At 45.3% G+C, this 25047-nt stretch overlaps 1 protein-coding gene across 3 annotated transcripts in view; it reads right to left on the bottom strand.

Moving 5' to 3' along the window:
• Positions 1-25047, bottom strand: part of PPP1R37 (protein phosphatase 1 regulatory subunit 37) — a 93936-nt gene that overhangs the window by 10689 nt on the left and 58200 nt on the right. For all 3 annotated transcript variants that reach the window (XM_068250879.1, XM_068250877.1, XM_068250878.1), the window contains 6 exons: positions 21585-21735; positions 12800-12955; positions 12379-12491; positions 12103-12244; positions 8953-9119; positions 4177-4756 (listed from right to left, as the gene is read on the bottom strand). In XM_068250879.1, the coding sequence (XP_068106980.1) occupies positions 4177-4756; positions 8953-9119; positions 12103-12244; positions 12379-12491; positions 12800-12955; positions 21585-21735 (1309 nt within the window). The remainder of the gene's footprint in view (positions 1-4176; positions 4757-8952; positions 9120-12102; positions 12245-12378; positions 12492-12799; positions 12956-21584; positions 21736-25047) is intronic.

The following is a 25047-nucleotide window of genomic DNA, read 5'->3' on the forward strand; positions in this document are numbered from 1 at the left end:
CAGCCAGGCAACTTTGATGAGTGCACACTGTGTTCCTCACCGCACACCCATCTATCTTGTGGTGACGTCCAGCTGCTGAGAGTAGGTAATCAAATGGTGAAGGATATTTTTCAGGGCAGAGCATGTTACATAGCTCTGCCTTTCAAAGTTTTACTTAAAAAAAAAAAAAAGTCTGTCAAAATATCTGGTACATGCGTATTAGCCTGACGACCACTCACTGTAATGGCTGCTGTGTAGTCCCCACCGTTCGGCCTGCTCTTCTGTTTCCTAATGGGTGAAGAGCTCCAGCTGTTTTTCATCCTCCTGGTTTCATTATTTCAAAAATACCTTTCTGTTTCAATTTGCAGCCTATGTATGCATGTCCAGAACTGGCTGAAGCTGAAATTTGCTCTTCTTTACATGCCAAGAATCTGTACTCTGGTGTATAGAGTATCTGGGATTCCAACCTAAGTGCATATGTAATTAGCTGCCCAGTGTAGAAGCTTGTTGCCACACGTGGACTAATCCACAGACTGTCAGGCAATGTGGACGCTCCCATATCAGAACCTCTGTTGGGAACTCTGTGGAATTACAGTGCTTTACAGGCTTACATAAGGCAAGCTAACATAAGGCTCCTCATGAAACCCAGATGATTTATTTTCATTACAGCTAGAAGGGGGGGACAGAGGAGAACGGGGGGAGCAGTGGGCATGAGGAGAACCACCTACACATGGCCTGCTGCCCCGTTTTTACATTTTGAACAGCGCTAAGGCATCCTTTAAAAGGAAACCTAAAAATGAATAAATACAAAAGTTTAATACATTCCTCCAGCCCCTCCGCCGCCTCCTTCTCCCAGTAGAATCCCTGTAAGTTTGGCTAGGTGGGGTGCACTGCGCATGCTCGGCCCAACCGCATGTGCATGCCTTGCCGCACTCTCGTGGCTGTGAACGTTCTGTGCCGTACTACGGTGCAGAACGCTCCCAGTCGTGGAACCATGACGGGGGGTGCGCGCACATCCGCAATGCGCATGCGCCAACTTGCCCAAGTTACAAGGGCTTCTACCGTGAGAAGGAGGTGGCGGAGGAAGACTGAGGGAGCGATCGGTGGAGGGGGCTGGAGGGCTAGAGGAAGCCCCAGGTATGTATAAAACTTTTATATTTATTCGTCTCAGGTACACTTTAAGCACAACAGAAGAATCATCCTGCTCACCACCTCCTGCAAATTTCCAGTAAAATCTGCCAGCTCATACAATGCAACATGGCTAAAATGCTATGTATGCCCTCATTACATCACAACTTAACGACTGGAGGTCTAGAGCAGGGCTTGTCAGCCTTTTCAGAAATTGTACCACTTTTATCGCATGAAAATTTTCAAGTACCACCAGTGGTTTCGCACAATGTCAACAGCTCAATAAGTGAAAAATGTATAAAGTGTGCACACTTATTATTTATTACGCACCAACATATTACGCAGCGCTGCCCCCAGGATAGGTAGCATGCGGCCCCCAAGGATAGGTAGCATGCGGCCCCCCAGGATAGGTAGCATGCGGCCCCCCAGTATAGGTAGCATGCGGCCCCCCAGTATAGGTAGCATGCGGCCCCCCAGTATAGGTAGCATGCGGCCCCCCAGTATAGGTAGCATGCGGCCCCCAGTATAGGTAAGCATGCGGCCCCCCAGTATAGGTAGCATGCGGCCCCCCAGTATAGGTAGCATGCGGCCCCCAGTATAGGTAAGCATGCGGCCCCCAGTATAGGTAGCATGCTGCCCCCACTATAGGTAGCATGCGGCCCCCACTATAGGTAGCATGCTGCCCCCACTATAGGTAGCATGCTGCCCCCACTATAGGTAGCATGCTGCCCCCACTATAGGTAGCATGCTGCCCCCACTATAGGTAGCATGCTGCCCCCACTATAGGTAGCATGCTGCCCCCACTATAGGTAGCATGCTGCCCCCACTATAGGTAGCATGCTGCCCCCACTATAGGTAGCATGCTGCCCCCACTATAGGTAGCATGCTGCCCCCACTATAGGTAGCATGCTGCCCCCACTATAGGTAGCATGCTGCCCCCACTATAGATCATAGAAATCAGAGACCGCACTCAGAAGGCTTTTTCAACCAGGAAGGGCGACGCCCGAAACATGTTGTGTATTTTGTCATGCTTGGTTTCCTGTGAATACAGTGGTTGAAAAAGCCTTCTGAGTGCGGTCTCTGATTTCTATGATCTACAGTGTGGTTTAGCAGGAGTGGTGTACCTGCTGGGGAACTGCACCGGCCGACAGGTTAAGACTACAGACCTGGTGAGTGGTGGTGAGAGGGTGAATCTACAAACTGCCCCCACTATAGGTAGTATGCCCCAGTATAGGTAGCATGCTGCCCCCAGTATAGGTAGCTCACCTGGCTCTTCAGACCTGCAGATCAGCACGGCACCCAGCAGCCGGGCAAATCGCTTCAAATCCAGGAAGTGACGTCACGTCCGCATCTGCCCCAGGTCCTGTGCTTATCTCTAGGTCTGACAGAGAGGGAGGGCGGGCAGGCTGTGGAGAGTGCCGCCGGTGCTATGGCAACTGACTCCGGCGCCATGTATGATTAAAGAAGGGAGAATGATCCGGCGCGTACTACCTGGCCAGCCCCGAAGCACCACCGGTGGCACACGTACCACGGGTTGAAAAGCCCTGGTCTAGAGGTACCCATAAATGAAACAATCTTGTTTGCACAATCTCACCAAATGTATGTAATAAAAGGGTAAACAGAGTTAATATATATATATATATATATATATATATATATATATATATATATATATATATATATAAATAATGGATGCGTAAAGCAACGGACACACGCATGAATTAAGTCAGCTGAGCCAACCACCTCAGCTGATAGTAAGGCGTGTGTGCAGTAGCCCCCAAATGCTGCCCTGCAAGCGATCCACTCGACAGATACAATTTACCTCCTGAGCAACCACTGATTCTTTAGTGCAACCCCCTGCAGCCTTCCTGTGCCTGCGTAGTCACTCACGGATCTTCTGGTCCCCCGCTGCAAGCTAACTTTTTCGCCCGCGGTGGGGGACCAGAGGCTCCGTGAGTGACTATGCGGGCACAGGAAGGCTGCAGGGGGCTGGTAGAAGCCCCAGGTAAGTGAAACTCATTTTTCCTACTTTGGTTGAGGTTCCCTTTATATGAAAAAACATCCTAAATATAAAATTTGCCTACTTAGAGGATACCAGAGCCGAAATAGCATAGAGAAACAGGGGGAGCAGGCATAAACTGTGACCTGACCTGATGCCTACCGCTCCCCCGGTTCTCCTTTCTGCCCCCACTTCCTACCTAAATGCCCCTTTGGCAGCCTCTTCCAGGTCGCCGGAGTCAGGCACTACTTTGCGTGACCTACAGCGTGTGCCTGTGGCCGGGAGCACTCTGCGCATGACGTGATGACATCATACCTTTAAGGATGATGGTGAGTGTCTGTTAAGGCCACACTGCCTACTAAAATTCATTATGGGGGTTTAAAGGAGGCTGTATCCCATCTACTCTGAAGGCAGGGCCGGTTTGTACTTTTCACCGTCCAAGGCCCACTGTCATCAACTGCCCCCTACCAGTGTTTAAATGCTGGGTGCTAGTGGGAGGGTTAAATGCTGGGTGCTGGTCGGTGGGTTAAATGCTGGTTTTAACCGCTGGTGGGGTGGGTGGGAGGGTTCATCTTGGTGATCGACCATGGCTGGGATGGAGCATCTAGATGCTGAGTTGGGTGTGTGAGAGCATCTTGGTGCTGGCTGAGGCGGGTATAAGGGAGAACCTAGGTGCTGGCTGGGGTGGGAGGAAGCATCTAAGCGCTGGCTGGGGTGGGTGTGAGGAAGCATCTAGGTGCTGACATGAATGTCAGTACTGTGCCTTCTCTGAACCTCCACACCATTAACAGGCAGCTGGGGAAGAGGGCAGAGATGGCGAGTGACAGCGAGCCGACTGCAATGATGTGGCCACTGACCGTGGGACTGAATGATCCTGTGTGCAGCAGGATTACAGAGTAAGCGGCAGTGCAGCAGACCGGTCTACTTTGGGAAGCTGGATTGCCAGGCTGCCCCAGCTTTCCAGTCGCCCTAGACACAGGCCTTTGCCCAAACCTGGCCATGGCAAGAAAAGATTTGGGACAAATAATAGAAAAGCTCCCATACATTTTAAAAGCATTTTTTATACATACCCTTGTTATCACAGCATGTTGTCGTCTTGCCCAGGTCAGTCTCCAGTCCATTAGCCAGAGCAGGACCTACTGTGGAAGCAACCTCTGTCACTGAGGAGTCTTTAGCATCCTGAAGTGCCTTTCCACCTTCTGATAATTTTGGATTCTCCACCCGGGTGACTAAGAAGATTTTACGGCCTCTCCCTGGGCTAGACACTGCCACCTGGCCAGGGGGGCTCGGAGAAGAGTTCCCTTCAGGCTTTATGTCTGCTACTGGCTTTTCCTCCTCAGTTTCCTCTTCTGTATCAGAGTCTGATTCTTGTGCCTGAGGTTCTGGGGCAGGAGTGATCTCTTTGTTATCTGTTATGTCAGCAGAATTAGGCTTGGTCTCTTCAGGGGCAGGGCTAGAATCATTTGAAGGAGGGTTGTTCTCCTCAGGGGCAGTACTTGTCTCCTCCTCTTCAGCGGCACTGGCAATTTCCGTCATGGAGGCGGATTGCTGGAGGCGTTCTTCTTTCTCTTTGGCTAACACAAAGTTCCGCCGACAACCATTCTGAATTTCTGCCAACAGAGCCTTCTGAGTCTCAATAAAGCTCTTTACCTAGCGAGAGAAAAAAATATCATCAGTAAGAACATACAAGGGCCAACCAAATAAAACCACTGACAATAGTCATTTCAGTCCTCATAAAGAGTAGCAATGACCATGGTAAAGGGTACGGAGGGTTCCCCAAAGCTTATCTACTATGGCTTTTGCCTTTCCTGGATAATGGAAAAAAGATTAAGATAGAAAACAAAAACCAACACAAATCACTTCCAATTAAAGTAAACCTGTAACACCCCCCCACCCCCCAATAAAAAAAAACAGCCCCTGGAGGGTACTACCTCAGGAGGGGGAAGCCCCATCCTTTTCACCCTCCCCTAGGGGGTACTTACTTCAGGAGGGTGAAGGGGATGGGGGGGGGGGGGAGTCATTAGGATGCAGAGGCTTCACCCTCCCAAGAGGTTTTTTTTTGTGTTCCCTTTAATGCTTTCTGAACTGAAGTAAGCAGAGTCACCTGCAGCACTATAACTGTAACTCCAGTCAATGTCATCTGTGCTTTGATCTTTGTTAGCACAGTGTAGTATTCTCTGATGTCAAGCTCTGTACAAAGCCAACCCTCAGAACGGTAGTGGATGCTTAACCTGGATTTAGTGGCCACTTCCATTCCTCTCCACAAACACAGTTACATCACTTCCTGCCCGCTGCATGAACAACAGAAGCTTCAACTAATATGCTTAGAGTGGACTTTGTATGGAGTTTAGAGTAAACTCCAGCAAGCTAATGAGGATGAGAGCAAGGATGGTACTGACTGTAACTACATTGAAGTGCTGACCTGAGCTTACTTTTACTAACTTTGCCCTCACTACAGGATCATTATAAAAGGCTATGCAAGAAAAAAAAAAATCAGACATGAGAAAGGAAAGAAACTTAATTTCAGGACACACTATAGACAAATTCTAAGTAAAATAGGTCTGGCAAATTTAAAAGCCATCCTTTTTTTCTGTGAATACACTTCTGCCCCTGTATAAATAACTTGTAAGGCCTCAAAAGGAATATAGAATATAGTATTTGGAGAAATTACAGGACAGTTGTTAAAAGGGGGTTTAAATCAAATCAAAGAGATTGAAGATCTCACTTAAAATGAAATGAAATGGGTTAATCTACTTTGGAAGAGAGGCAATCAAATTACCATGCATAAATACATCCAAGGGCAAATATAAAGGCTTGACAAAGAGTGAGTGTGCGTGTGTGTTCAAAGAGATTCTGTTACAGATGGAGACATCTTTACTGCTGGTAAGGAGCATCAATGCAGATTTTTTTTTGTGTGTATTCCAAAGTGAGCAGAAACAACACCTGGTCTCCCAGATAGTTCTGGGGCAGACGGCTGCATAACAGCTTGGGCTAAACATCTCTAGGAGGCTGGGGTTACACACCAATATATACATATAAGAAGTGTTTCTGATGCTGAAACCAGGGTAATTTATGTAAAATTGGATATAATTTACGTTGTTGTATAATTTGTCATTGCAGTGGTAAAGAGGAGGATTATCTTACTACAGGGAGTAGTTATAAATCCTATATTTGCATGCAAGAGGGGGCTTGGATAACGCACGCACGCACGCACGCACGCACGCACGCACGCACGCACGCACGCACGCACGCACGCACGCACGCACGCACGCACGCACACACACACACACACACACACACACACACACACACACACACACACACACACACACACACACACACACACACACACTTTTTTTCTACTTAATCCATTCACGGGGGAAAAAAACCATTGTGGCTTTTCCTGGGTCTAAATAAAGTTTGGGTCAAGGTATATTGAAAAAAATAAATAAAAGAAAAAAAAAATTATGGACATAGGTTTTTTTCCACATAGTGATGCAACTAGAAATGCACTTCAAGGATTAAAAATAAGCTCATGGATGCAGCAGTGGTCAAGAACTTCCTTTATTACTATATACAGAAACTAAAAAAAAAAAAATAAGAATCTATATTATAGCTCCTCCTTGTGGTGACATCTATATTACTCCTTACCTCTTAAAGAGACACTGAAGCGAAAAAAAATATATGATATAATGAATTGGTTGTATACTATGAATAATTACTAGAAGATTAGCAGCAAAGAAAATATTCTCATATTTTTATTTTCAGGTATATAGTGTGTTTTCTAACATTGCATCATTCTATATTATGTGCAGATTACACAATACTCAGCATTCAAAATGATTCTTTCAGAGCAGTCTGTGAACTAATGACCTCTCCTCTAGCAGATAAAAAGAAAACTGTTCACTTACAGTTGAGATAATAAAAGTCAGAAGACAGCCCTCTCCACGACTTTCAAGTCTAGAGATTAATGGCTTTTTTGCATAGAGATAACTGGAGTTTCTTAACTCTTGCTGTACTGGAACCAATTACACTGATGTATCTGATCTTAATGTTTTATTTCTTAGCTGTGCTACACATACAAATCATATCATAATTTTTTTTCCGCTTCAGTGTCGCTTTAAGAGATACCTACATACAATAAAGGTGCCATACACTCGTTAGATTAGCAGTAGATTTTCTAATCTATCTGATGTGTTTAAAAACATTTTTTACTAGGAACAAATTTCCAATAAATTTCAGTATGAAATCTATTGAAAATTGATCTGATGGCATTTTGTTGCCATCAGATTCCAATTAGGTCCAATGCAAATTGATAAGCCATCTCCACAGATAAGCCAAATTTTTCCAACATGTCAGATCGATTGAAATAAATCGAAATCGGCTGCAAATCGATTGGCCAATCGATTTGCGATCGATCAAAAATAAGGCTTCCTTTATCTATTGAGCACACAGTAAAAGCAGAGATTGCAAAGGTCAGGTGTTTTGGTTCACCAGTCATGTAGGAGCAGAGCACACAGTCAATATGAGCAAAGACCAGATGATCAGGAGCAGAAAATACAGCATTCACAGCTCTTCTGAGTCAGCTGAATTGAATCAAGTGGATGCAGATATCTATACAAAGGAGGTGACTAGGTGTGATTTTCAATCATGGATCTGTAACAAACAAACAAACACAGAACATTTATATCACGCTTTTCTCCTGGCGGACTCAAAGCGCCAGAGCTGCAGCCACTAGGACGCGCTCTATAGGCAGTAGCAGTGTTAGGGAGTCTTGCCCAAGGTCTCCTACTGAATAGGTGCTGGCTTACTGAACAGGCAGAGCCGAGATTCGAACCCAGGTCTCCTGTGTCAGAGGCAGAGCCCTTAACCATTACACTATCCAGCCACTGTAACTGCTCATATCCCATGAGGTCACAGGAAAAGAATTGACTAAGGCCTTTTTCCCACGAGCAGCTAAAGGCAATTCACTGACTGTGAGCTGCTCCAGTTCACCAGCCTGGCGTTTGCTAGCCTTGGCACAGGCAGTGGACAGGCCCCCCTACATGGTAGTTCCTATCCTCAGATGCGACATGAGACCGTTTATTACCACTGGGTAACGTCACTGGGTATCAATTATGTGAAGTTGCCAAACACTGCTATTTGGCTGCATGCAATTGCAGTCAACTGGAGCTTGTAGCTGGTGGCAGTCAGGCTGAACTGCTCGACAAATGAGCAATTCAGCCGCCCTTGGAAAAGAGGCCTGGAAGATGTCAGAGGGGTGAATTTGGGGCTCATTCACAGAAGTGCCCTACTCAATTTGCCTCCAGAAAAATGATTGTTGATGTCTGCAATAGCTTCCTGCACCAGAAGGGATGCGTAAAAACGTACGCATGGTGGCCGGCCGACTCCCAGTCGGCAAAAACGAAACTAGCTGGCAGCGGGGGACCAGAGGAGCCATGAGTGACTGCGAGGGCACAGGATGGCTGCAGGGGGCTGGTAGATGCCCCAGGTAAGAAACTATTTTTTTTTTTTTTTTACAGTTAAGGTTCCCTTTAAAGTCAGGCATTGGAGTTGGGTAGTTACGTTTAGCATTGGTGGGGGTTGGTTAGGGTTGGGCTTTGGTAAAGTGAGGGCTCATGTGAGAATAGGGTTAGGTTTAGTGTTAGTAAAATGTCAGTAAGGATTACCAAGAATTTACTAATATGAATTACCACTGTCCAATAATCAAATATTGGTAATTTAACCGATATTATACTAACGGATAATTATGGTGCCTAAATTTCCCCTACGCCCGTTTTGCATGTACACATTTTAAGAAATTAAAATGTAAGAAATATGAAACATTAGGTTATACCAACACTTACCGCTTCTTTCTTTGGTTCCCTGTCCAAATCCAACCTGAGCAATGACTGGTTCACACGCAGAGCCAAGGACAGAGCCATCAAACCTCCGGTCTTGATCTCATTCTCCCGAAGGTCAAGACGAAGAAGCCGCGGAGACTCCGCCACAAATTCCGCTACAGCCACAGCACCTAAACAGGAGACACTGTTAGTGTAGCTGACAAACACTGTTCCTGGCAAAGATCAATCTAGGTGTCAGTGGGTTTAGCACTGTGCATTTGCAGCACCAAGATTATAAATGTGGATCTCACCTGGGTCACTAAATACCAGGAAAAGGCTGCATATTTAATCCCTAAACCCAAATTATCCACAAGTTAAAGCAGTAATCCTGATATTGATTAAATAATTAACACATAGGATACATTTACTTTAAAGTCTACCTCTGGGTGAAACCACAAATGCAGTGATCACCAGAGCATGCTTATATCTACCCCAGTCATGGAGGAACTGCACTGCAATAAACAAGTTTAAAGAGAAACTCCGATCAAGAATTGAACTTTATCCCAATCAGTAGCTGATGCCCCCTTTTACATGAGAAATCTATTCCTTTTCACAAACAGACCATCAGGGGGCGCTGTATGACTGATATTGTGGTGAAACCCCTCCCGCAAGAAGCTCTGAGTACCGAGGTACTTCTGGCAGTTTCCGGTCTGTGAACCCTGTTACATTGTGGGAAATAGCTGTTTACAGCTGTTTCCAACTGCCAAAACAGCAAGCAGCAGCTACATCACTTGCCAGCAGAAAAAATGTCACCATGTAATAAATGTCAGAATATAAATCAGGGATTTAAAATATTTTACAATGGGCAAACACTGACTAAATCATTTATACATAATTATTGTAAAAATGAAGCACTTTTTTAACTACATCATTCTCACTGGAGTTCCTCTCTTAAACCTGTACTAGGGAGATACACACTTGCAGTGGTGCTCAAAATTTTGCGACCACTGCATAACTATAACTCGGAAGGGGGAAGGAATGGGGGGGGGGGGGGGGGGACACACGTGGCTGCACTTGTGGGGGCTTGTTCGCTCCTTCCCCTCACCATTGATATGTTCTGGCTTAGTATTTTGTTCCTTTTGCAATTAAAACCTTCAGATATGCAAGTAAATCCTGTGCAGTGAATTATGAGAGTAACACCAGAAAAGCACAAAAGACAAGGCAATAATGACACAAACCTCTCCATCATTTCAGTGGAGTCTTTTGGCTGTGTTGGAATGCATGGCTCATTGTTTATCGCTTACCTGATGCCGCATGCAGTATTTATATGCAAGCCCTCAAATACGTTGGCATAAAAATGCACTTGTACATTGGCTTCAATGCAGATTTTACACAAGAGGCATCAAACACAGCTGGCACATATGCTGGGAGCCCTTGATGGGAGTTTGTGAAGGATAATGAGGCTGTGCAGGAACAAGAACAACTGCAACCGAGCAATTAAAATACTTCAGTAGGAATGCAGCCACTGTATTCATTTTACTTCAGATTTATTTAATTTTAATGAATTACTGCATGAAGAATGTTTAAATGTTCGTTATTTCAACTTGGTACTTACGTATTATCTCGTCAACCAAGTTTGGCAGCCTCCTGTTAAAATTTTGTTTACTTCCCTGGCATGATCCAACCATTTTTGGAAAGTGGAATCCCGTCCTTCTGTTGCATCAGGTCCCAAGTTGGTGCGATGCCACCTTCACAAGTTAGGGGGTTTTGAAGGAAGGTTGTCCCCTGCACTTGGCTGCAGAGAGCAAAGTTAGGCCAATCAAGTCTCCAGGGGCGACTCGAAGAGAGAGGAGATGAGGGTGCATAGCTGCGCTGCTCCTTCTTCCACTGTAATGAGCGATACTGGACATTTCAGACTTGTGAAGACACAGATTAATGCTGAGGAGGAAGACCACCTTCCGGGTGCATTGCTGATCATCATTGTTACGATTCTCTTCAGTCCCTGTTGACCCTTCCACGAAGGAAGAGGCGTTACCCAGTAGTGGAGTCTAGGTGACCACGGGTCTTCACCCACACCCCCTTGAGGGGAGTGCAGGACCACAACCCCAGGAGGGGGATGTGGAACTTAGCTGCCTAGTGCCCTACCAGGTCACTACTGGGATTGCCTCAGCGAGTGGTCGGGAGAACAGGTGACACTGATTGTGGAGTAGACTTGGTCAGACGAAGGCTGGAGTTCCAAGACAGGCGGAGTATCGCTGAAGTCGGGGTCACAAGCCAGTGGTCGGGGTAGGCAGAGATCAACGGTGGTCGGGGTCACAAGCCAGGGGTCGGGGCAGGCAGCAGACAGAGAATATCCAGTAGACAGAACCGATGTCGGGGCAGGCAGAGATCAAGCAGTAGTCGGGGCCACAGGCCAAGGTCACAACGGAAGATCAGGATCAAGTAAACAGGAACACGGTTCACCAACAGGTAGACAAGCTGTCAGAACGAGCAGCACTGCATCTAAGGGCAGTGCTGCTTATATACTCTAGATTGGCGCCAAAATTAACACCCTGCGCATGCGCAGAACACGCGCAACCCTTTGCGCGCGCGCACACGCGCCCCGCGGCTCACGCGCACAAACTATTGCACGCGCAACGCAGCGCGCCGCGCAGAAAACAAACAGAGTCATGCCAATGAGCCCCTGCGCGTGCGCACACGCGAGAATCTCCGGGAACGCTGCAGATGGCCGCCATGGTGAGTGTAACAATCATGTCCTCCTCTAAACACGTTCTCTGCAAACAGGTGAAGGACACCTCACCTTCAACCCCAACCCAAGCTCATGAACAGTGTATCACACTGACCCCTAGGTGCAAACAGAAGTCAACACTCTTAGCTTTCCAACAATGCTTTGTTCGTTACCAGGAGAGTACATTGAATTTCAACAATAGGCTGCAAAGTTCGGATGGTGTGATAATACGCAAGTACCTTTCATTTCATTAGCAGGTAGCAGGTGACTAAATGTGTCCTTGTTGCAGTCATGAGTTTTCTTGTCTGCTTGTACTACTTTTCAAAGCACTTACTACACTTCCGCAAGAGCAGCTTGACATATTTCTGCAAAGTGATCACATGACGCACACAAAGCCATCTCAAAAGACTTGTTCAAGTTTCAGAGTTGGAAAGAAAACCCCTCACCTTCACAAGTGAGTTTGGCAGATGCCAAGCCAAGCCGGAGCACACTGCGATTTCCAATCAGACCATTCTTTAAATGCCGGACACCCTCGTTGCCTACAGCATTGTGACCGAGGTTTAACGTCTCTAAAGTCTGAGTGTGAGGCTAAGATAGAGAAAGAAATTTACAGTGTTAATTGAAGATCGTCACTAAGAGCAGAAATGATGGTTGGAAAAAAAAAAAAAAAATGACCCCTCCCACCCAAAAACCCTTTCTTCCCTGTACCGCCTGCATCTCACCAAGCACATGCTCATGTAGACCATGCCGGCATGAGTCAGCTGATTGTTCCAGAGCACCAATGTGACCAATCCCTGGCGCTGCTCCTTCAGTCCTTCACAGATGTACGCTAGACCTGCCAATGGGTTTATGAAAAAAAACCAAGGGCACCATATTAGTGAGTAGAAGGAAAAGCAAAGATAGCATTTTATGAGATAAGATTTAATTGTTTATAACAAAAACATTGACAATGTTAGACTGAATAAACCTAATTACTGTGGCAAAGAAACAACATCCATACACAGCTGTAATTACAACCAAGTCTAGTATTCAGCTTGGAGTGCTATACTTCCCTAGTAACTGCTTCATAAAAAAACAAGCTGTTAGACAAGTACTCTAATGTGACTAATGTGGCCATAACAACATGTAAAGTCAGAAACTCACCTGAGTCCATTATGTGGTTGTTCCGCAGGTCCAGGATCTGTATACAACTGTTGAACTTTAATACGTTTCCCAGCTGAGCTGAATCTTGCAGGCTATTGAGGCGATTGTCAGCAAGATATAGTTCTCGTAACACTATGTTCATCTTCAGTGCAGTAGCTGGAACAGCATACAAGACAATGAGACCACTGAGCCTGCCATACAAGATTTAAAAAGCAAGACCGGCCGCTATGGAGAAAGTTACAGCTCAAAGACAGTTCATAGCAGATTAATCTTTCAAGATGTGGACAAATTTGTTGGTACCCTTTTGCTCATTGAAAATGTGCTTGATGTACTCTAAAAAGTGATCACACAACAGCAAGTGTCCTGCATACATGTAACCTCTTGAGGACCACAGGTTTATACCACCCCCCCCCCCCTAGTGACCAGGCGATTTTTCACAATTCAGTGCAGCTTTACCGGTTTATTGCACGGCCATCCGACTTAGCACCCAAATGAAGTCTACCTCATTTTCTTCCCATTAAAGAGACACTGAAGCGAGAATAATTCTCGCTTCAGAGGTCATAGCTCACTATCCCACAGCTAAACGGGGGTCCCTTCACCCCCAAACCCCGCCCCCCTCCCTCAAAATCAACGATCAAATTGGTCATAGATTTTGCTGCTCCTAGAGGCAGGGCTAACGGCTGCAGCCCTGCCTCTAGTCGCGTCTATCAGCGGCGCATCGCCGCCTCTCCCCCGCCCCTCTCAGCGAAGGAAGACTGAGAGGGGCGGGGGAGAGGCGGAGATAAGCGCTGACAGACGCGCGTGGGGCAGGGCTGCGGCGGTTAGCCCTGCCTCAATCCGGAAGAGATCCCCGGCTGCACGGAGGGGATTTCGGGCGGTAAGGGACCCCCGTTTAGCCGCGCTAAAAGGCGTTTTATCAGGGGCACACATGCCCCTGCTAACTATAAGCTCTGAAGCGAGATTTATTCTCGCTTCAGAGTCTCTTTAAAGCGGAATATAACCCTGCATTTCAACTTTGCTCTAAAACATTATTTACAGCATATTATATGCAACCAGCATTTTTTTTTACTAGACCAGCATTGGAAGGGTTAAACACAGAGGTTTAAAGTTCGTGGAGAGATATGCAGAAGTTCAGATAGATACATTTAACTAAATAGAATGTAACAAGTGAGAAATGTTACACACTCTTTGGCTGTCCTCCAGCTCCTTCTCAGTCAGAGAGTGAGTCACATTCCACACTTAGATACATGTATGTAAACAAAATGTATCTATGTAAGCTTCAGATACGTCTGCAGCTCTCTCCAGGAACTTTAAAGCTCTGTGTAACCCTTCCAATGCTGGTCTAGTAAAAAAAAAAATGCTGGTTCCATATAATATACTGTAAATAATGTTTTAGAGCAAAGTTGAAATGCAGGGTTATATTCCGCTTTAACAGAGTTCGTTCTGGTGGGTTCTGATTGCTGCTGCGATGTTTATTTTTTTTCTATTAATCAAAGATGATCTTTTAAAAAATAAATAAATAAAACCCTATTCCTTTTATTCACCCCTTTAAATTGGCCCTAGACTGAGAACTGTACACTACACTTCACTCTCATAGGCATCAGTCTATGAGAGGGATTTGATTGTAAGCCAGAGGGACAGTTAAGTGACAGGGCTGTCCCCTGTACAGCGCTGTACTAGATCGCAGCAGCTGTACAAATGTTTATTTGCCGATCGCGGCTGGCAGGCTGATAACGGATCCCCGCTGTTTACAGCTCTAGGGAATGAGCGCGCGAGCATTCGTTCCCTGCTTGTCTCTCCCCCAGGACTTCGGCACAGACTGGCATTAGGCGGTCCTGGAAGCGCCTCTCTCCCACAGTCCATCGGCGTGAGGCAGTCAGGAGGTGGTTACATTCGCAACAACCAAATTTCAGCACAGGGTGAAGCTGAAAGCCTACTCACCCTGCACCTGCTGAGATGGTGTTAATGCAATTACCTGGGTGAGCTGTAGTAACTCGGCAGAAAAGGGGTGAACACACATAATTCGTGCATCGGCTATTGCCGGCGGCAGAATTAACTCATTTTATTTCTAATTTGAACCCTGGCAATCACTGGAGCCCAAATTAGTCACTGAGCACCACTATAGACAAAATTCTCATTACAGCCTATGGTGGTGCCCAAATCATCGGCGCAGCTCTCCGCCGAAATTAGCTGTCTCGAGAGTCCTGGGCACTTCCATGCTGTTACTTTGGCAGTTGGCTGATGGTGTAATGGTTAAGGGCTCTGCCTTTGACACAGGAGACCAGGGTTCAAATCTCGGCTCTGCCTGTTCAGTAAGCCAGCACCGATTCAGTAGGAGACCTTTGGCAAGTCTCCCTTACACTGCTACTGCCAATAGAGCGCGCCCTAGTGGCTGCTGCTCTGCTCTGGCGCTTTGAGTCCGCAAGGAGAAAAGCGCAATATAAATGTTATTTGTCTTGTCTTTGTCTACTGGTGAGCAAACAAAGCAAGCATGTAAAGAAAACGTTAAATTTACACACGTTACAGTAAACCCGGTGATAATCTAGTGTGTGCTAAATGGAAAATAGCAGTCACTTTGACGTTTGGTATTATTGGGTGTTGCACAGTGAAAATGGACTGCAGAAAACAAAGGAGAGAGTAATCCACATCATAATCTACAATACAACACGTTTTCCTATTAACAATAAAATTAGCCACTGTCGAAAAGAGAGCATGTTTCAACGCCGATAAAAAAATTGTGTGTGAAAAGCGTGTGCATTTTCCTCAGACAATATAAGGTTAAAGGCCACATTATTTTTCTTTATGCCATTTTTATTTTATTTGAAATATTCTCTTGATCAAAGTTCTGAACTAAAGTCTGATCATTTTTGGCACTTTCAAATTGTTTCAATGACAAATTTTGGGCTCAACTTACGGATAAGGGGTAACAACAAATTTGTCCATGCTTGTAACTTGCTCTTACACCATGTTGTAATGGGACATACCACTATTTATACTTCTAGATCAGTGATGGCTAACCTTGGCACTCCAACTGTGGTGGAACTGCAAGTCCCATGAGACATTGCAATAGTCTGCCAGCTCTAAGCATAACTCGGGGAAGAGAAGAGGCATGTTGGGATTTGTAGTTTTGTCACAGCTGAAGTGCTAAGGTTAGCCATCACTGCCATAGACACTTCCAGGTTATCATTTTCAAGGGACACTTGCACTTACACACTGTGTGATATGTGCATATTGTTGAAACACCATATTTATTTTCTTTTTCTGCTCTTCCTCAGACACAAGGGATTACATTTTGCACTGAAAAGACCACATCAAGCTCCCAGTTTATGTTTCAATGTGGGTTGTGTGTTGCACCTGACCCTCATAAAGGGGGCTGACTTTGAAGAACATTAATAAAGTAAAAAATTATAATAAAATAAATGAATAAAAAAATAGCTTTGTAAAGAAGTATTTGCACTATTTGTTATATATGTTACGGCCAGAACCCGAAGTCTGGCCACTTTGGATTCTGTCCGGCCAAAATGTGAAGTGGCTATGTTACAGCGGCCAATGTCAAAAACGCAAATCTGCAGGCTTTTGGAGAAGGAGGCGGTGGCAATCTCGGTCATCATGCTGCGGTCATGGAGTTCCGGGTGTGCAGGGGTGGCGAGTGGAGCCTGGCCGGATAGAGACGGAGGGAGAGAGGATGGCAGGCAGCAGCCGGTGCTGGAGGAGAGCAAGAGGGATGGAGAGGGGGAAGAGGCAAGAGTGGAGCGGAGGAGGAGGCTGGAGGGAGGAGCTGAGGAGGAAGTGAGGGATAGCCGCAGCTGGGACAGGAGGTGAAACCCAAGCAGCGCACTTAGCTGGACTGACAGTGGCCGCTCTTACGTCACTCACATCTACTTTCGCCCGATACTGGTGACCTGTCCTGGCTGCTGGAGCTCCTTCTACTACGTTCCTAACTGTGGGAAAGTACCGCAAGAAGCAGGGGTTCGTGCCACCACTTTCATTCGTATAGGTGAGCACTTTAGAGAGGGTACTGGCAGAAGCAATGTCTGCATTGTTCCTGCTGCTTGCTCCTTGTGGTGCTTCCCTGCAGTCATGAACAACCTGTGTGTGCTTGGGGGGAAATGGAGGGTGGGTAGAGATACTCGACTCCTGGCTGCCAGAGGTGTGACTGGTGAGAGGAGGGTGGGAGGCAGGGGTGAAGGAGCCGGAGCCGGAGCCGCCAGAATGAATTGGTTTCCGAAATTGGCCACTATAACACGGCCACTTCGCATTTTGGCCGGGCAGAACCCAAAGTGGCCAGATTTCAGGTTCTGGCTGTAACATATATATGGCATTTTATTATAAATTGGTTTATATATCTTAAGCAATCTGCACTTTTCTCACTACTTAGGCATAATGAACCTAGGTTCAGCCTGTTCAGTGAGGGAATGTTGTATTTGATACCCTGCTGATTTTGCTTGTTTGCCCTTTGACAAAGGAATGACCAGTCAGAGGGTCTTTTTGTTGTTATGGCATCTCTCAAAGCTACAAGAAAACAAATCTTACAGAGCCCTCAACATCTCCCTGCTCAAGATAGCACATGTACAGGCAGTCTGCACTTTGCCAATGCACGTCTGAATGCTCCAGAGAACAACTGGGCGAAAGTGTTGTGGTCAGACAAGATAAAAATTGAGCTCTAATGCTAGGCATACGCGGTGCGTTTATGTGCCGGAATTGAGCCGCTGGCTCGATGCCGGCACGTCCCCGCTCATCCGCGCGGGCATAGATTCCCGCTCGTCCCCTCGGGCAGTTCCTTATCAGCCGCTCATTTCTTCCATTGTCCGCCCGCGGGGATCAAGCGCAGAATCGATCCGCCGCGGTGATCGGACAGGTTGAATATTATCAATCGAGCCATCAGCGGCTCAATTGATAACGATCGCGCCGTGTATGCCCAGCATAGGCATTATTCCTCCTCCTCCAAGAGAGTTGAGATGATGCCAATGATCCTAAGAACACCATACCCACCTGAAAACCTGGTGGTCAACTACAAGAAATGTCTAACCTCTATGATTGCCATCAAGGGATTTGCCACCATGTACCAAGTCATCTTTTGATAGGGGATCAAATAATTTTCACTTATTACATGGCACATCAAGCTCTAACTTTGGACACTGGGTTTTTGAGGGATCTTTTGCTGTTCTTCTATCTCAGCTACAATAAACCTACAATTACAATTATATTACAGCACTACAATTATAATGAGCACTTTGTTCCTTCGCTGTAAGTGTAGCTATTTAACAGTTGTTTATTCACTACGGCTTATTAGATAAATTATATAAGGGAGATTTATATACTTGTCTGAAAATACATTGTGTGGCTATTTCATTTAGATTTTATGTGTTTATAGTTTTTTTGATTAGATAAAGTTTATGATACTTGGCCTACATTGGTGCAGTGCTTTATATAGAGGGATTCATTACTTGCATTATAATAAACTTTACATTTCATTATGGGTGCTTGCTCATAGGATCATAAAGCCTGGTGAGTACGTAGAATCCTGGGAGTAAGTGTGCACGAAATGCTGGTTCCTTGTAATCACTGATATTTGATATAGTAAAAGTTAATGCATGAAGAACAATTAAGTCCAGAAATCTCTCTACTAAGTACACCTGCTTGATTCTTTATCTAGCGAAATGTACTTTCCCATGGAGGGGAGGAGGAAAATGAGCAGGAAGTGTACTACTGAGTACAAACACACGCACTCATCCCAACACTGCTGAAGAGGCAATGGTGGGAGATAAGGAATACCTGTACTGACAGTAAAAGCAAGAAGTTTTGAATCAGGATGATACCATTTCTTGACCAACTTAAAGAGAGTCTGAAGCCTCAAAAATTAACTCTTTATTAGCCAGACCTCTTCAGCATTAATGCCATAGCTAAAACGCCGCATTCCGGCAGCAAAACTAGGCCTTGACACGACTAGAGGCAGAGCAACTGCACAAAGCTCTGCCTCTAACAGGAAGGAGCCCCGAAATTTTCCCTGGGGATTTCAGGTAGATTAAGGCCTGGTGTTGCTGCAGGAATGCGGCGTTTCAGCTATGGCAATAATGCTGAAGAGGTCTGGCTAATTAAAAACAGGCAATTTTTGAGGCTTCAGACTCTCTTTAAACAAACAAGGAGTAAGCTTTCAGCTACTCCGCCTTCAGCAGACTCCAATCCTGTATGCTGAAAAGTTGTTCTAGCACGCAGCTATATACATGTAACATTAAAAGGGGATACATGCATTTTCTTGGAAACATAAATTTGTTATTACAATGCCTTAACTGAAACAAGACATCTAAATAGTGTCTTGAGAGGATGTTAACTGATTTATGACAAATAGATAAGACCTTTTGTTTACTCAATCTTCACATAACTGAGACTCTGCCTGGCACAGAAGCATCATTCATTCCAAGTTGAAGAGTTAACTACAAGTAGAATGGATGCAATTTGTCTAGGCTAAAAAATAATAACATTAAATATCATCATCAACCTCATAAAATTTGAAGAAATTGATGTAGCATGTATATAGCTGTGTGCTTTAACAACTTTTCAGCATACAGTATCAGAGTCTGATGAAGGCAGAATAGCCGAAAGCTTACTCTTGTTTAAGTTAGCCAATAAATGCTGGTGTCGAGATTCAAAGCCTCTTGCTTTTACTGATGATGGTACTAAACTCTACTGTACAGACAGCATTGATGAACCTACAAAATGAAGTATAAATAGCTGTAATTCAAGAGACATTCACATCACAAGATGAGACCACTGCCCATCTCTTCCACCCAGCCGTGATAAGCCAGGCAAAGACATGCTGGCAGTCTGGGCCTTACACATTTGCAAAATACATTGCAGGGACATGTACACAGGACATGCTCTGAAAGGCTGGGTAGAAGAGAAAGGGCTGTAAATCTTTCATAAAAATACAGGAATTCATATACAGTGGTTTGCAAAAGTATTCGGCCCCCTTGAAGTTTTCCACATTTTGTCATATTACTGCCACAAACATGAATCAATTTTATTGGAATTCCATGTGAAAGACCAATACAAAGTGGTGTACACGTGAGAAGTGGAACAAAAATCATACGATTCCAAGCATTTTTTTTACAAATAAATAACTGCAAAGTGGGGTGTGCGTAATTATTCAGCCCCCTTTGGTCTGAGTGCAGTCAGTTGCCCAAAGACATTGCCTGAAGAGTGCTAATGACTAAATAGAGTGCACCGGAGTGTAATTTAATGTCAGTACAAATACAGCTGCTCTGTGACGGCCTCAGAGGTTGTCTAAGAGAATATTGGGAGCAATAACACCATGAAGTCTAAAGAACACACCAGGTCAGGGATAAAGTTATTGAGAAATTTAAAGCAGGCTTAGGCTACAAAAAGATTTCCAAAGCCTTGAACATACCACGGAGCACTGTTCAAGTGATCATTCAGAAATGAAAGGAGTATGGCACAACTGTAAACCTACCAAGACAAGGCCGTCCACCTAAACTCACAGGCTAAAGAAGGAGAGCGCTGATCAGAAATGCAGTCAAGAGGCCCATGGTGACTCTAGACGAGCTGTAGAGATCTACAGCTCAGGTGGGGGAATCTGTCCATAGGACAACTGTTAGTCGTGCACTGCACAAAGTTGGCCTTTATGGAAGAGTGGCAAGAAGAAAGCCATTGTTAACAGAAAAGCATCAGAAGTCCTGTTTGCAGTTTGCCACAAGCCATTTGGGGGACACAGCAAGAAGGCGCTCTGGTCAGACCAAAATGTAACTTTTTGGCCAAAATGCAAAACGCTAAGTATGGCCGAAAACTAACACTGAACATCACTCTGGAGTCTGAACACACCATCCCCACTGTCAAATATGATGGTGGCAGCATCATGCTCTGGGGGTGCTTCTCTTCAGCAGGGACAGGGAAGATGGTCAGAGTTGATGGGAAGATGGATGGAGCCAAATGCAGGGCAATCTTGGAAGAAAACCTCTTGGAGTCTGCAAAAGACTTGAGACTGGGGCGAAGGTTCACCTTCCAGCAGGACAACGACCCTAAACATAAAGCCAGGGCAACAATGAAATGGTTTAAAACAAAGCATATCCATGTGTTAGAATGGGCCAGTCACGGTCCAGATCTAAATCCAATCGAGAATCTGTGGCAAGATCTGAAAACTGCTTTTCAGCAAAAGGTGGCAGCAAAAGGTGGTTCTACAAAGTATTGATTCAGGGGGCTGAATAATTACGCACACCCCACTTTGCAGTTATTTTTTTTTTTTTTTTTAAATGTTGGGAATCATGTATGATTTTCGTTCCACTTCTCACATGTACACCACTTTGTATTGGTCTTTCACGTGGAATTCCAATAAAATTGATTCATGTTTGTGGCAGTAATGTGACAAAATGTGGAAAACTTCAAGGGGGCCGAATACTTTTGCAAACCACTGTAACTTGTTTTGAAAGGCACTAACATTTTCTATGCAAAACTGTACTTTAATTGCTATATTTTGGCAAATAGTTTTGCTTTATAGCTATGCAAATGGTAATGACATCAAAATTACATTCTGCAAATCCAGAGATAAAGGATATCATTTCTGCCACATGTGCAGCCTCTAAGCCTTGAGCCAAAACGAATAAGTTATTTCTTTATACTAGTAGCACTAATATACAAAGAAGTGTGCAGACTGACTCCAGCCACCCAAAGTCAAATCTGCTCTCTACTAGTGATAGCACTACATGGATGGTAACACAGCTGAATAGTGTTGGAGTGTATGTTCAGCAATAAGCCACAAGGGGGCACTCACCTAGTAACATAAGCGGTCTTCCCGACAGGGTGGTGTTTTCTAGGTGAAGGACGGTTAAGCTGCTACTAATGCGGAGAGCTCGGGCTACAAAAGGAGCCGAGTGATCCAGCAGAGGGGTATTGCGGGCATCCAGGTACTGGAGACAGTTTGTCTGTCAAATAATAGGATTCAGACATTACAAGGTTTGGTTTTCACTCTAAAAGCAATGTACTTTCAGTCTTTAGAGATATCATCTTGGCAGTGATGGTAGTCATCTAGGTAGAAGGTTCTCTTGATTCCTAGCAGCTACATATTGCTGGCATCAGATGACTGTGCCACACTAACCATCTAGCAACTGCAGTGGTGTATGGTGCAGCATATCTATTATCCTGAAAACCCCTTTCCATTCAATGAAAGTAATGTGAGCCTGACATTGCTTAACCACTTAAGTACTAGCCCCTATAAGGACCAGACACTGCTGGTACAGAAACGTCAGAATTCCGACGAATAGCCGCACATACCGTCACCACCACACGTCGGGAACCTGGGCCACTCACTCTGCCATCTCTATGACGGCAGAAAACCTGTGAGCCGGCCAGAAGCCGCTTTCATTGGCTCCAGGCCCTGCCCTCTAATGTAAGCCAATGGGAGTTGGCTACATTGAAGGACAGGGCCAGGAGCCAATGAAATTGGCTCCTGACCCCGCTCATAGGAACTCTGCAGTTATAGAGACTTCAGAGCCGAATGAGCTGCGGCAGGAGACGGCGGGGATTTAGCAGCGAGGTTGGCGGGAGCGACGAAAATGGCGGATGCACGCAGCAGCGGTGAATTGAAAACTACGCCCTGGCAGCCAGATAGCAATCAAAACAGGGCGCAGATTTCAATCGGCAAGGGCCGGAAATAGTTAATACCCATCACCTCTGCAAATAGCCTCAACACAAACACGGAGTCTAACTTTACACCTAATTGTTTCTACCCCCACCCTTTAGATTGTAAGCCTCTGGCAGGGCCCTCCTCCCTTGTGTTTCCAGCTTGATTAAGCAATCTCACTGTCAGTCACCCTTCCTGTGGACTAGAACAGTCTCTATTTTGACCAAAGACACTAAACTAATGTTATGAAAGACATTGGCATGATCTTGTTTTGTTGTGAACTCCTTGTATGTCTTACCTTGTATGTTCTCCCATTTACCTATTGTGCAGCGCTGGATAATATGTTGGCGTTTTATAAATACAATAAATAATAACAGCTTCACACTTGAGGAAAAATGGAGCAGGAGCAAAACACACGTTCCCAACAGACATTTGTTCCAGAGACTGCAGATGCTGCGGATGCTCATGAAATCCATGCAAGCCGATGGGAATGCACAGTTCACAGTAGTCTGTTTACCCCCTCCATTCTGGATCTACTCCTCTGTCTTCTGTGACTTCCAACTTGCTGGGATCAGGGACAAACTCAGCATACAGCTCAGAGCCCCAACAGACGCATAGGGCTTCTATGGATCGCAAAAGACCAATGGGAATCCTCCCTAGCACCAGGAAGGATTCTCATTGGTCCATGGTGAGCACTTGTCCGAGTCCAGCAACCATGCCAGCACAGATGTAGGACCAGAATGGAGGCAGCGATGGTGACGTTGGCGGACCCGATGCACAACAATGGTGAGTGTGAACATCTCACCGGTCACAGCGATGGGGGCACATCATATCCACTCAGGATATGCTGTGAACGCACTGTAGTGGGAACCTAGCCTAATACTGACTTGGGAACACACGTATAATGTGTTTTTGTCAAATTACCTTCAGGACAAAAACATTATATTTCCCTTTAACTCTTAGTAGTTCCTTAACAGCTGGAGAGTCAAGTTTGCAGATCACTGTCCTAGGTGCCTGGACTCTGATGCCTCTCTAGTAGGCCGCTCATGCCAACACTTTGTAGCATGGAGCTATGGGCAAGGTAAGATGGTAGCAGTCCTGTGAATCAAGGTTACTTCCAATAATCTTCTCATAGTTCCTATTACTTGAGTGGTCAGGATGCAGTGGTCACCTTGAATCAGTAGCCAGCTGCATTGACAAAGAGATCAATATGGAGCTTAGGGAAAAAGAGAGCTTCACATTACAGAAGAGGAGCTTTGGGGACAGTAGGGAGGCTTAAAGGATATCAGAAGCCAAAATGCTCTGGTAAAATGAAACCTGCACTGGGTAGGGAGAGAAAATTAGATACTTACCGTTACGGTCGTTCCCCGCCGTCAGCCGCTGGTCTTCTATTCCTCCCGGTGTCCTGGCTGACCTTTTACCTGGATTATCTTCGCTTCTGCCCTGCGCATAATAATGGACAAAAGTACGCACATTCCCCCGCCTCCTCCTTCCTAGCGTCTGTGCTCCACTGAATAGCAAGCGTCAGATGCTAATCACTTAGCACCGGGAGGAATAGGAGAATACTGGCGGCTGACGGCAGGGAACGACAGAAGCGGTAAGTATCTCATTTTCTCTCCCTACCCAGCGCAGGTTTCATTTTACCAGAGCCTTTTGATATAATGAATTGTATGTGTAGTACGGATAAGGAAAATAACATTAGTAGCAAAGAGTCTCATATTTTTATTTTCAGTTGTATAGCTTTTTTTTTTATAACATTGCATCATTCTGTCATATTTGCAGTTTAGAAACCACACACTGCGTTTCAAGCTATAAAACAAAGCAGAAATAATTACCCTTTGAACTTTCCTGCAGTAAAACCTTATCTCAAGCTGTCTCTCACTGTTTCTTAGCTGTTAAAGTGCTTGAAAAAACAGGACTGTATTCAACCCAGTGGGTCGAAGAGCTCAGAAAAGCTATTTTTTGTATCGATTATTTTTTTCTAACTATTTCTGTACTGAAAAACATGGGACTCTTTGCTACTAATGTTCTATTTCTTAGCTGTACTACACATACAGTTCATTATCTCATGAGTTTATTTTCGCTTCAGGTTTGCTTTCAGGGAGAGGTGCCTGAGTTTTTTTTCTTTAAGGGTAAATTTAGCACTAATGAGTGGAGATCTGCTTCAACTCTTGATACTAATCCTAAAACTAACTCCCATCTATCTAAAGGCTCATACACATTCTTGACTAAAGTTGGCTGAGGCGGCCGATAATGACCCACTCAGCAGATTATCAAGCCTTTATATGGCAGCCCCCCAAGCTCCAAACTGTGAGCAATCTGCCTGGCGGATGTACTCACCTGATGGGCGGCCAACTTCTTTCAGGAAAGCATGATGTCATACTCCTCCGCATGACATCACGCACGCGCCACAGAACGTGTTGTCAGCTACACAGCTGACACATCTGTACTGGGCCACCCAGAGAGGTCACCCAAGGGGATCGGGTCCTGATTCCCAACAGACGACATATCACAGGGGTGTACGCACTTTAAAGGACAGTTCCGAGCAATTTAAAAGAAAAAAAAGATCCACTTACCTGGGGCTTCCTCCAGCCCCTGGCAACCGACATGTCCC

This window comes from Hyperolius riggenbachi, chromosome 8 (genome assembly GCF_040937935.1).
Source record: "Hyperolius riggenbachi isolate aHypRig1 chromosome 8, aHypRig1.pri, whole genome shotgun sequence".
NCBI classification, from domain to species: domain Eukaryota; kingdom Metazoa; phylum Chordata; class Amphibia; order Anura; family Hyperoliidae; genus Hyperolius; species Hyperolius riggenbachi.